Source organism: Neltuma alba, unplaced genomic scaffold (assembly GCF_004799145.2).
Source record: "Neltuma alba isolate B1F8T4 unplaced genomic scaffold, ASM479914v2 tig00012829_pilon, whole genome shotgun sequence".
Lineage (NCBI taxonomy): Eukaryota > Viridiplantae > Streptophyta > Magnoliopsida > Fabales > Fabaceae > Neltuma > Neltuma alba.
This window is the reverse complement of record NW_021637220.1, coordinates 91,096-103,890: the sequence shown is the minus strand read 5'-3', so window position 1 is coordinate 103,890 and position 12,795 is coordinate 91,096. Positions and strand designations below refer to the sequence as shown.

Sequence of the window (12,795 nt, the reverse complement as noted above, 5' to 3'; positions counted from 1 at the left end):
TTTTTTTTTGGGTAAAATATGGCGACTCATTACATTTCTTTGATAGGTGATTTCTTATTGATGCCTGCCCCATAGTCCATCTCTTGACTGAGAAGTGTGATTGTTTGCATGATGTGACTACACTTTTTGTGAGCCTCATTCAACTGTAGTGTTTTGTGTTCTGTGCTGCACGAGTCAGATGTTCCAAAGTGAAAGCTGTATTAATTTTTGTTATACTATTTATCATTTGGTGATCGCCATTCTGTAGTCTTCTCAGATATTTGAAGCCAAATTAGTATATATGTTTGTACTATAAACTTCTAATTTCATTTTCAAGTAATCATGCTGGCATGTGGTTATCAAAAGTGAAAGGACAATCTGAGCCATTATCTCTGTATGTGTGGGGTTTGTTCATAGATTAGGAGCAGGATGAGATGTTACCTCCTACACGAACCTCCCATGATAAGAATTTTTACCCGTTCTGATGGGCAGTGGCTGGCAACTGTGGATATGCTTAGGAGATTTGTGTGTACTGTAATCTTGAAATACTAAGGTTAATTACTTTGTCCTTTAAATATCTTATTTGGTGAATTTGCCTTTTGAATCTTTTCTCCGTAGGCCGGTCCTTGTGGTCACACCATTCCAATTGGCTTAGTCGTCTCTTTCTTAAGAAAGAGAGCAAAAGGAACATATAGGATGCACATGTTGGTCCATATCGTTTTCTAATTTTTCTTTTTGTCCTTCCGGGATATGAAAATTCCCTGATATTCACTTTTGCTGAAAAAATGACTCAGCCCAAGCCATAAATTACGAGTACTAGTTGAGGGTCAGGGTATAAAGATCGAAAGAAGTTTCAAGACATAAATTAGTTTAAATTATTTTATTGGTATGTACAAATTAGATAATATTAGGAGAACAATGGTTGTTTTCGACCCCAAACAAAGCTGAGACTACTCTTCACACAATGTGAACAATTGATTTATGTCTATTTTGGTTTATAAAAACGAGTGAAGTAAGAATGAGAATCTGAATAATTATAAGAATGAAAATATAAATATTTTTTATCAAAAAATAATTGCGTTTGATATATTATAAAATAAATTAAATGTTTTTTATTTATTTAGTTTAATTGGGTAAAATAATGAAAACAAAGAAAAATAAAATTTGTGTTTCAAACTCCATCCAATGGAACAGGAGCATTTATGTTGTTGGTGGTGTATATATTGTTTCAGAGCTGTGAGCATGTGACGACCCTGTCAATTCCCTGTATTTTGAAGTTAAGAAATTGCTATTATCAAAAAATGAAGAGAATCACAACGGCACAATATATATATATATATAAATATAGACCCATACAAATTTTACATTGTTTATACTAACTAAACTTTATATAACATTTAAGAATGTGAGAGTTAAAATGGTGTAATTATCTGTCATGACCCTGCCAAATATTAGTGGGACCCAAAGAGGACACGTGGCTTATGATCACCCAACAATTATGGTGCCTTTGCATGATGCTGTTAGCAGTAACCGAATGGAATCTCAACAATATGAAAGCAGCGCTATATATGCGGAGGACGGTTAGTGAGAAGGGAATCCTCTCTCCGTGGCTTCCATTTCTTTTCCTCCCCTCTGTCTTTTTCCTTTGTTTCTATCAGTTTGTTTACGATACTATTTGAATGTGTTTTCATATACCTATAGTTATAACTGAATTGAATATTAAATATATGCTGATGACTCTATTGTGTTGAGGTATTTTAGAATTGAGATCATTACATTATCTCATGATCTCGGTTGTGTTTCTTTTTTTCATACAAGATCTCACCTTATATTTCACTCACACTTTAGTTATTTGCCAAATTCTAAACTTAGATAATAAAATAAAACCAGAACCAATTTGAGAAGACGGTGAATTTTCAATATCTAATTAAGTAAAAAATCATTACTTCTTCGTCACTTAAAAATTAAATAATTAAATAACAACTTTTTAAAGTAATAAAATTAATTTTTTAAAAAATAATTTCAATATACTCAAGGCATTTCAGGGGAAAAAAATTTAATTTCCATAGATATTTGCAAAATACCTCAGGAACTTTCCAAAACGCGGTTAGTATGTTCTGAAAGTTGGGGGAATAGCATTGGAGTAAACCCAGAAGCTTCCTTGTCATTCTTCGCTAACTGTGTCACAAAGAACTTCGAAAAATTTAATTTTCTCCATTCTTTGTCCAGTCCATCGACTGACAACCTACATCTGCAGATCCTTCAGTTTAACGACTACTCTTTCAGTTTTAAATATAATATCTATTTTTTAATATAAATTTATATTATGAAATAAGTTTTATATTTAAAATCAGTAAGAGTAGTACGACCTAGTCGTATTGATCATTTTCAGTAACTGAAACGCTACATTAGTTAGCAAAAAGACTCAAAAGTTAAGGATGTAACAATCACATGACTAACTTAGATATCAACCAAAGATGTAAATATTGATCTCCTTTAGTGTCAACATTGATCATCCACAATCTTGATTGGTGGGTAGTGCACATTTCAGTAATTTTTGTCCAATTCCCGTTATAGGATCAGGCAGCACTACTTTTTAAAATATATTTAAACTCTCTTTAAGTAACCTATCATAGTAATAAAATATATTAAAGCTCAATGATAGAGTTTGACAACACAATTAACATGGTAGAAACTTCGTTTCTAGTCAATGTCTAAATACACAACATTAATGAGATTCATGTAGTAATATGTGGTCCGGAAATTAGAGAGCAATATGGAGCCAAGAAGAGAGCATGAAAGACCATAGAAGAGATATTGGTGCAAGAAGGAAGAAGAGAGAGAAGTGATGAAGATGATAAAGCACAATTGAAGAACAGGAGGAAGTTTCAAATTCAAACATTAAAAAAATGTGAAAAAAATATGAATGAAGTCACATTAAAGTAGTGAAACAAAAGCAAAAAAAAAAAAAAAGTTCAACGGCACACACTAAAAGAACATAAAAAGCGTCAATTAATTGGGGTATACACCAGCAATCCAATCAGCTACTAAATTTAGTTTCCTGAAAATCCAAAATAAACTAAATTAGTCCAAATAATAAAATAAGAATGAAGATAGTTTGATACTCCAAATAACAAAATTAATTTCAATACTGAACAATCATAATATCATTATTATTAAACTAAATTAGACCCCCATCAAACACACCATAACACCATTTTGTAAGTATGATTCTACTATACAAAGCTTTTCCGCGCCAAAAAAAAAAAAGGTCACCCAAAAGGGGAAAAAAAATAAAGTTATGAGAAATTGAAAAGCTGCTTTTGTACGCAGATAAAATGAGGCTGAACGATGTGTTCTTGGAGAAGAATGTTTTGCAAAATTCTCATATATAGGTGAAATCATGAGCACCACCATTCATGTATACTAACTAAACTTGATCCCTAAATGGCATGAAATTCAAAGTTTTGTACATATGATCATCAAATTCTTTTGATATGGCCAATAATCTTATAACTTAGTGACATCAGAGCTCTCTTGTAAGTAGAAGGTCGCAGATTTAATCGCACTTGCAACCTCAGGCCATTAACAGCTCTGTTGTCTCTGTCATGCTACTTCACATATTAAAGCATTAAATTATTCTACATTATATTCACAGCCCCAATATTTACATATGAATTCAGACTAAATTATACGCTTCCTTAAGCAATAAGAAAGACCAAATCACCTTCCTCTCATGATGACAATAACACAAGTGATTCATTAAATAAATATGCAGGGTAACATGCAGGACTCAAAAAGCAGAACAAGTCATAGTTGATAGTTGAAAATAGAGTCGTTAGAATTGACTTAACATTGCTCCTTTATAAAGTTCCTTGTCCATCTTTTTACTGCTAACCATACTCTTCATTCTTACCGGTCAATGCCCCGTGTGATTATAATATTGATCAAAATCAATGGCATCATCAGATATGTTTTTTCCCAGACAATATGTATGGCTACAACATAGTTTCAGTGAGTTCTTCCATATATCTTCACCAGGCTTGTAAGTCAAATAAATTATCTTAAATGCTCACTTTTGGTTGTTAATATTATACAATACATGGAAGTTGATTATTTCTATATCAGGAATAAATTTATTGAGAGCAATAAAGATTATGCAAATATAGAACATATTAATTAAACACTGAACAAGCAAATCATATTTTCCAGGCATGAACACAGTAAAAGCTTTGAACATAGATTTTTCTCTTAAACTCTAAAAGTCAATTATTAGCAAAAATATTCAAAAGTTAGGGATGTAACAAGCACAAGACTAACTTAAATATTAATCAAAGATGTAAGTATTGATCACCTTTAAGAGGTCAAAATTTCAGAGTCTGCATGCTAAGAGCAACTGTAATATTCGGTGGCAATTAGATAGTTATATGGTCGGTAATGAAGTATCTAACTGTATCTCCAACTGTTAAACTCTGTCCCATCATAGTACAAAATGAATCGTCAAACTTTAGCAAGGAGGCAGCCCCACAGGTAACCTGAAAAAACACATAAAAATAAAAACCTTTAAAACAAACTATAGTTTACCAGACAATTCAAAACAGAAAAATGTGAGACAGAGAATTTTCCCTATACCATGACCGTACGAAAGGATAGCTCAACAGCTTCAACATTATTATGGTGTGTGCGTACCACATTGGTATTGATGAAACCATGTAAAGTCTCTTCTTTCTGCCCCTGATGATAAATTTCTAATTCATCATTATGCAGCTCATGAACATCGATTTTCAAGTCATCCGATGAACGAAGACCAAACTCAAAACAGAGACGTGAAGAAGAATGAATATAGCTGAGATAGTGAAGCCGTCGGGCAGCAATTACAAGTTTACAGTTAAAACGGTTGCACGCTAGTGTAAGGTTATTAAGTTGGGGTGCAGATATCACAAAATCCCTGGGGTTCAAATCTGACTTAAAGCAGAGTTCACTCAAGTGCAAATTCTTCAAATTCACACAACCAGCAAATGGATCCAGACTGGAGGTTCCTGTACAACTTAAAGTAAAGTTGTTGAGATGCAAAGTTGTCAACTTTGCAAAACCAAAATGCTTCTGTATATTAGAAAATGGATTTGAAGAATTAGCTTGATCAGTTGAGTTTTTCCCACCGAGGTTGATTTGGATTTCTTCAGCACCATGTGAAATTGCAAATTCAACAACATTATTGTATAGCAATTCATCATCAGTTGCATCATCCACCCCAAAGTGAGAGTAAGTAAGAGCTTTGATATGAGAAGTAGTATCACGTTGAGATAGGACCAGTTTCACAAATCTTTTAAAATCAGTCAGCCGAGAAAATGATTTGCTGTTCAAGTTTAGGCAGGGAACTGAAGCCCACATATGCCTCCACCTTCTTGATAAAACAAGAGTTCGAATTGCATCCTTGGTTTCCACAAATGACAATATGTGATGGATAAGGTTGTCTGGCAAATCATCCAATTCATTAGCTACCTTCTGAGAAGCCGACTTTGTTTCTATCAACTTCTTTGAAGTGCCACTAGATCCTCGAAACATGACTCTTCTCATTTTGGCTCCAGAGCAGTCTATTGATGAGCCTCTATTCATTCAACATGGAATCTGAAAAGCCATGAAGAAAGAAGTCAGCACACGAAGGTAAAATATTGACATACATCAAAGAAACAACAAAAAGTTTTCCCTTTTAATAATCCATGAGAGGAAACAGGAACAGAGATAATCTTTGTCCAGCCCTTTGAAATAACCCAAACAATTACATGTTCCAGCGTTCACTGATTATCCTTCCGACTCATCAAACACTTTCTTGAATATGTTACCCCATTCTTCTTCAACAAACAAAACCGATTCCCCAAAACCATCTACTATACTTTCCCAATTTTACCTGATCAAATCCTCAGACAACTGAAACAAGCGTAAATTTGATAGGCCACAGATGAATTCGCATGAAAACCAGATTCCGTACAAAATATAGCTACCCAGCAACCCTATTTCAGATGGTGAATAACAATCGAATGGACTGTGAAACAAATTCTAATTATGCCACGAGCGAATATAATCCTATGGAAAATCCTACAATATCACAGTAATTAACTCTTGTCATGCTAGATGGATAGACATTAATTAACATACTCACGATTTTGAAATAGAGATCAATGAAATAACATAACAGTTTCAAAAATGATTCACGTACTCACTATTTGAAATAGGGATAAACGAAATAACACTCTCAATAACCTTGGAGAGCAGTTCTGATGTATGGCTCTAACACAGTCAATCATCAAATTAATAACCTCTCATTAAGATTATTGGTGCCCAATGGGCCTGGTAAAATCTAAACTAAATTGGATTTAAACTAATCCATGGGCGATACTCAAAATATTTTAATCAGATATTCAATTTGTTTTTTGATGAGCTGGAACAAAATTAGATATCCAATATGATATAATATAATTAAAATATCTGACATGGACTACTTTACCATTACTTTTTTTTTTTTTTTTTTTACAACACGCTATACCATGCAGGATCTTAAACAATAATTTCAATTTTAAATCTTACACATATCCTTCTAAATTTTCAAACACCAAAATGTTTTACAGCTGAAATGTTTAAATTAAAATAGCAAAACTGAAATATTTATATGTAATTTGATTTAATAAATTTATGGGAAAACTTAAACTTAATTATATTTAATGTGATTTATTTTTATTAAAGATTTTACTAAAAAATCAAAACTACTGGTTTGAAAAGCAACTGAAATTGATACTCTTCTAGTATTTAATATAGGATTTAATTAAGAGGTTGATCTTGTCTATCCTAAATATAGGACCTATTTTTCATATTTACAAATTTTTTCCTAAATTACCCTATTAAATAATTAAAGACCACTATAATACTTATTACTCATTAATAATACACCTATATATTTTATAAAGTGAGTGAGTACATATTACTTATTAATTTTATACATACATCAATTCTACTGTTTTATATTTTTAATAAAATAATTTAAACATTTTTTGAAATGTCAGTTTTTTTAAAGAAGTTTTAATTGAGAATACCTCGAAAAATATATGCCATATTTATTATTATTACCTAACTTAACTAATTTCTTTTACTTTAATCAAAATAGTTGAATAAATGATATATTAAGGACCAGAAGAGTATTAATTAAAGAATAAATATTTTCTCCTGTTGAGGGACTTAACAAAGAAACATAAATAATTTTCAAAGCATAACTTTAATATAATCAAGGCATTTGGGGGGGAAAAAAAATCATGAATTGCCGTTGAAATTTGCAAAATACCTCCGGAACTTTCCAAAACACGGTTAGTATATTCTGAACGTTGGTGGACTAGCACCGGAGTAAACCCAGAAGCTTCCTCGTAATTCTTTGCTAAGTCTGTTCCGAAGAACTTAAAAAAAAACAAAACAAAACAACCCTCTAATATGCAGATCCTTGAGTTTAATAGCTAGTACGGACCAGTCGTGTCATCTTCCTCTCAATTAGTCTTTCTCTGAGTGATGTATTTGGTGACTACAGGAACAATACAATTTCTTCACTTGTTTGTCGGATTCTGTTGTCATCTTATTTGATTAATTCTTGTTGCTGTTGAATTTTCTTCCTCCTCTTTTAATTTTCTTTTCTCTCGGCTTAAAGCCATCCCTTTCTGTTCTTTAAACTACACCAAGATTTTCCCCAAATCGACAAAGTTCTGTGCTTGTTTCTTTTGTAATGCCGTGTTCTCGGTCCTCTGGTATAAAGTATGACGTCTTTATCAGCTTCAGAGGCACAGACATACGCCATGGTTTTCTTAGTCATTTGAGGAAGGAATTGCGGCAGAAACAAATCGATGCCTATGTGGACAACAGACTTGAAAGTGGAGATCAAATATCACTGGCACTTGTACGAGCCATCAAAGAATCACTCATGTCATTGATCATATTTTCAGAGGATTATGCTTCTTCAAGGTGGTGCTTAGACGAGCTGGTGCAGATTATTGAGTGTATGGAGAAGCAGAAACAGATTGTAATTCCTGTTTTCTATAATACGGATCCCTCTGATGTGAGGCATCAAAAAGGGTCTTATGGAGATGCTTTTGTCAAACATGACAAACATAATAAGGAAAAGGTGCCAATTTGGAAATCAGCTTTGAAGAAAGCGGCTAATTTATCTGGGTTTCATTCATCAAATTATGAGTAAGCTCTTTTCCCTCAACACTTGTTTCAATAAGTAGTGATGTTATTAAATTTCATAATCTTGTTCTTTTCCCGCGGTTACAGGGATGAGGCTGAGCTTATAGAAGTGATTGCCAAGTGTTTGTCAAAAAGGTTGAATATTATGTTCCAAAGTGACTTAACGGGCCTTGTTGGAATTGATGAAAGGATTGCAGATTTAGAATCGCTAATGAACCAAGGGTCAGAAAATGTCCGAGTCATTGGAATTTGGGGCATGGGCGGTATCGGTAAGACAACTATCGCAGCTGCAGTATTTAATCGATTCTATTCTGAATATGAAGGATATTGTTTTTTGGCACATGTGAGAGAAGAATCAGAGAATCATGGGATTATGTATTTGAAGAATAGAATTCTTTCTATACTACTCAAGGAAAATGATTTGCATATTGGTACGCCCAATGGAATACCTCCTTATGTTAGGCGAAGGCTTCTTCGAACAAGAGTTCTGGTTGTTCTTGATGATATCAGTGATTCTGATCAACTGGAAAATTTAGTGGGAGCTCTTGACTGCTTTGGATCTGGTAGTAGAATCATTATAACAACAAGGGATAAGCAAGTGCTGGCTAAAAGAGTTGACAAAATATACGAGGTTAAGCCATTGATATTTGATGATGCTGTTCAACTTTTTATGTCGAATGCCTTTGAGAATAATTATCTAGACATGGAGTGGATTGAACTATCAAGGAAGGTGATCAGTTATGCAAAAGGCATTCCCTTAGCTCTGAAAGTTTTGGGTTCTTTTCTTTATGGCAAAAGCAAGGAAGAATGGGAGAGCCAACTTGAGAAGCTCAACAAAATGCCACATGCAAAAATTCAGGACGTCATGAGATTGAGTTATGATAAACTAGATAGAGAAGAGAAGAATATTTTCTTGTACGTCGCATGTTTCCTTAAAGGATACAAAGCACAACAAATAGTAGTTTTACTAAATGCTTGTGGTTTTTCATCAATTATCGGGCTCAAAGTGCTTCGAGACAAAGCTCTTATCACTGAAATCAAAGGATCAAATTCAGGAGCATCAAGAATATTTATGCATGATTTGATACAGGAAATGGGTTGGGAGATTGTTCGTGAAGAATCAATTTATGATCCTGGAAAACGCAGTCGATTGTGGGATGCTAATGATATATATCGAGTATTGGAGCATAACCTGGTAAAAACTTTAGCTGTATAACTGTACCCTTTCAAAATGTCTTCTTGCTTTTACCTGATATGCTGCTTTTGCTTTCCAGGGGACTAAAGCCATTCAAAGCATAACTTTGAATGTGGCAAAAATTGAAGAGCTCTGCTTAACTCCTCAAGCCTTTGCTGAGATGTCAGAGCTAAAATTTCTTAGATTTTCTCAGAATGATGTTGATGAAGAAACTTTGCCAAATGAACTGAGATGTCATGGCCTTGAATCTTTGCCAAATGAACTGAGATTTCTTCATTGGGATTGCTGTCCTTTAAAATCTTTGCCCTCCACATTCCGTCCAGAAAGTCTTGTTGAACTTAACATGACTTGGAGTCGTGTGGAGAAACTTTGGGATGGAGCCCTGGTATGTATCAATCTACATCATCATAAATAAACGAACATGATATAGTTTTTCTTATTTTGTCTCTTGTGAAAAGAAAAGCTCATACAATGTCTGTCTCTTGTGAATGGTGCAGCGTCTTGTGAATTTAAAGAAAATTGACCTCAGTAATTCCAAGCACCTATTGGAACTCCCAGATTTTTCTATGGCCAAAAATCTTGAAGAAGTTGAACTCTACAACTGTAAAAGCTTGTGTAAGGTTCATCCTTCGATTTTAACCATCCACAAACTTGTGAAATTGAACCTTATATATTGCACATCACTTACCAGCCTTAGAAGTGAAGTCCATTTAAGATCCCTGAGTAGTCTTTCTCTTGGTGAATGCTCAAGGCTCAAAGAATTCTCTTTGACATCAGAGAATATGAGGGACTTGAGTTTGGCAGGCACAGCTATCAATGAATTGCCTTCATCCATGAGGCTTCTAAACAAACTTGAAACATTTGACTTGCATCGTTGTAAAAGCCTTAAGAATCTTCCAAGCAAGTCAACTAACCTCCATTCTCTTCGAGAACTCAGGATCTTTGGTTGCATGCAGCTTGATGCATCGAATTTACACTTGTTACTTGATGGTTCGAGGTTCTTGGAAACACTGTTACTGCAAGATTGTCGTAATTTATTTGAACTTCCAGACACCATCAGATTCCTATCCTCATTGAAGCATTTATCCCTAAATGAAACAGATATTGAGAGGTTGCCTACAAGCATCAAGCATCTTCCTCAACTTGAAAAACTTGACTTGAGTAATTGTAGGAGGCTTCAGTCTTTGCCTAATCTTCCACTAAGCATTAAAGAACTATATGTCACTAACTGCACTTCCCTGGAGAGAGTCATGTTTTCTTCAATGGCTGCCGATCATCTGACGGGAAAAATACGAGTCTGCACCATATTCCAGAATTGTGTGAACTTGGATGCACAGTCACTCGCAGCTGTAGGAGTGAATTCTCATGTCAACATTAAGAGATTGGCAAATGAACATTTATCAACTCTAGGAAAAAGTAAGATCCTAGATGGCCCAGTTGATGTTATTTATCCAGGAAGCAGTGTTCCAGAGTGGTTCATCAACAGGACAAGGCAGTCATCAGTAACTATTGACTTATCTTCTGCTCCACCTTCCGTCTTTATGGGTTTCATTTTTTGTGCGGTTGTCTGTAAGTTCGCATCAAATGACAGCAACCTCGTCGGATGTGACTGCTGCATGGAGATTAATGGTACAAGGAACAAGAATATGGGTGCATGGACTAGCATATCTGCTTGTGAATTTATGTCTGATCATGTATGTCTGTGGTACGATGAACGATGCTGTCTGAAAACTGACGAAAACATGGAAGCAGATGAAACCAATAACAAGAAAATATCATTTGAGTTCTTTGCACAAACTGGGAGTATCTGGGAGAAGAAAAAAGATATTGTGATAAAAGAATGTGGAGTCTGCCCCGTATATGCCTCAGAACATCACAAATTCATTGAGCAAATGGAGTTGGAGTTGAAGTCACAGCTTAAAGCAATCGGTGAGAACAAACATGAGAAGACAATTCCTTCAGCTCAAAAGTCCAATGAACATATCTTTCCACTTCCCAGTGGATCTTGGAAGAAAGCAACACAAGGCTTAAGAGATCTCCTCAGCTTGTGACTGCTTCAGAGGCATCAAACTGAAAAGTTCTCTCTCAGTGAAGCTTTTTAGGGTCTGACATGAAATAATTTTCTTTTCTCTTTTTCTTTTTTTCTCTATTTAGATAGTAACAACCCATTCCTTTTGTAATAAGTCGTACTCCGTACATTAAAGTTCAGAATGGTAACAGAAACTTAGAATTGGCATTTCATTCATGGTACAGATCCAAAAGTTGAGAAGAAATTCTCTCCCAAAGATAAACTTTGTAATCACTTGATAAATTGAAGACGTGAATCCTTCATTTGCATTGCGGGTATCGTTCAATTATGCATTCATAAGCTCTTGGACTTCATAGACATGTGACAAAGCAATGGTTTTTGTAATTATTCTCACGCGGAAAATATCTTTGGACTATGATATACCTAAGCCCCTCGAATTTGGAAAAAGTTAGATAGACACAGTGTCTTTGTTTAATGTTTATTAAAAGTGGGGGGGCGGGGGGAATGAATGACAATGCTTCCGTCCGTTATCACAATTATAATTTTTTAAAATAAATTCTAAATTTTGAAAGATAAATTATAAAGAGGATGGAAAATTTGAAAGGGGGTGAAGGTTTATATATAATTCTAATATTAATTGTTATTATAAGTTAGTAACTAGTTTTATTAAAATGTTATAAAACTAATAGAAAATTTAAGAAATGGAATAAGCTTAAAATAAATATTACTTGATTCTTTTTTTCCAACAAATATTACTTAATTCAAATCACAGAAAATATTCATTAAAAGAGATGTCGTCCGTACTTGTTATTGTTATTGGAACATAGGATTATATTTTTAATGACGAATGAAGGAAAATCAAAGTGTTAAAGAATATATTATTTAGTTTTTTAACAACGAAGGTAAAAAATTTTAATGATTATAGTATCACTTTTAAATTTAATAAACATTTTTATGACTAAAGTTAAGTTATTATAATTTATATAATTTTTTTAGCTTGCTAAATTTTATTTCTATTAATTTATTATTATTTAACGAGAGTAATGGAATTCGGTGTTGAGAATTGACAATTGCTCCAACCCCAACTTGACAAACTCAAAGCCTAGGCGATGTGACGTGACTATAAAGTCAAGCCTCATCAAGGGGGACTAATAAATACTAGTAACATGTAAGCTACGGCCTACGGCAATATATAATTCTTTATATAATTAATTTGACAAAAGTAGGATAGTTAAGTAAATTGATTAATTATATAACTTTCTCAAATTATATTTTTTAATTATGTGTATTAAAATTAATAGAGATATTTTAAATAAAAATAATAAATTTAAGAGACAAACTAAATAATAAAGATCTTATATTTAAAATC

The 12,795-nt window shown here is 33.6% G+C and overlaps 2 protein-coding genes across 2 annotated transcripts; one reads left to right on the top strand and one right to left on the bottom strand.

The window, feature by feature from the left end:
- Nucleotides 1-4,394: 4,394 nt before the first annotated feature.
- On the bottom strand, nucleotides 4,395-5,556 carry LOC114731421 (F-box/LRR-repeat protein At5g02910-like). Its single transcript, XM_028918578.1, has 2 exons — nucleotides 4,612-5,556; nucleotides 4,395-4,514 (listed from the first exon to the last, which is right to left on the bottom strand). Exons 1-2 carry the CDS (start codon nucleotides 5,554-5,556, stop codon nucleotides 4,395-4,397), a joined length of 1,065 nt encoding a protein of 354 aa, XP_028774411.1.
- Nucleotides 5,557-7,771: 2,215 nt separating this feature from the next.
- Nucleotides 7,772-11,448, top strand: LOC114731420 (disease resistance-like protein DSC1). The gene is made up of 4 exons (XM_028918577.1): nucleotides 7,772-8,205; nucleotides 8,290-9,397; nucleotides 9,477-9,782; nucleotides 9,895-11,448. The coding sequence occupies exons 1-4, from the start codon at nucleotides 7,937-7,939 to the stop codon at nucleotides 11,446-11,448; spliced, it is 3,237 nt and encodes a 1,078-aa protein (XP_028774410.1). The 5' UTR covers nucleotides 7,772-7,936.
- Nucleotides 11,449-12,795: the final 1,347 nt, after the last annotated feature.

Excerpts from the sequence above, each read along its gene's own strand:
- LOC114731421 (XM_028918578.1), bottom strand. The coding sequence starts at position 5,556 with ATGAGAAGAGTCATGTTTCGAGGATCTAGTGGCACTTCAAAGAAGTTG. Across the intron at positions 4,515-4,611 it reads TATCCTTTCGTACGGTCATG|GTTACCTGTGGGGCTGCCTC; the intron begins GTATAGGGAAAA and ends GTGTTTTTTCAG.
- LOC114731420 (XM_028918577.1), top strand. The coding sequence starts at position 7,937 with ATGTCATTGATCATATTTTCAGAGGATTATGCTTCTTCAAGGTGGTGC. Across the intron at positions 9,398-9,476 it reads GAGTATTGGAGCATAACCTG|GGGACTAAAGCCATTCAAAG; the intron begins GTAAAAACTTTA and ends TTTGCTTTCCAG. Across the intron at positions 9,783-9,894 it reads AACTTTGGGATGGAGCCCTG|CGTCTTGTGAATTTAAAGAA; the intron begins GTATGTATCAAT and ends TGAATGGTGCAG.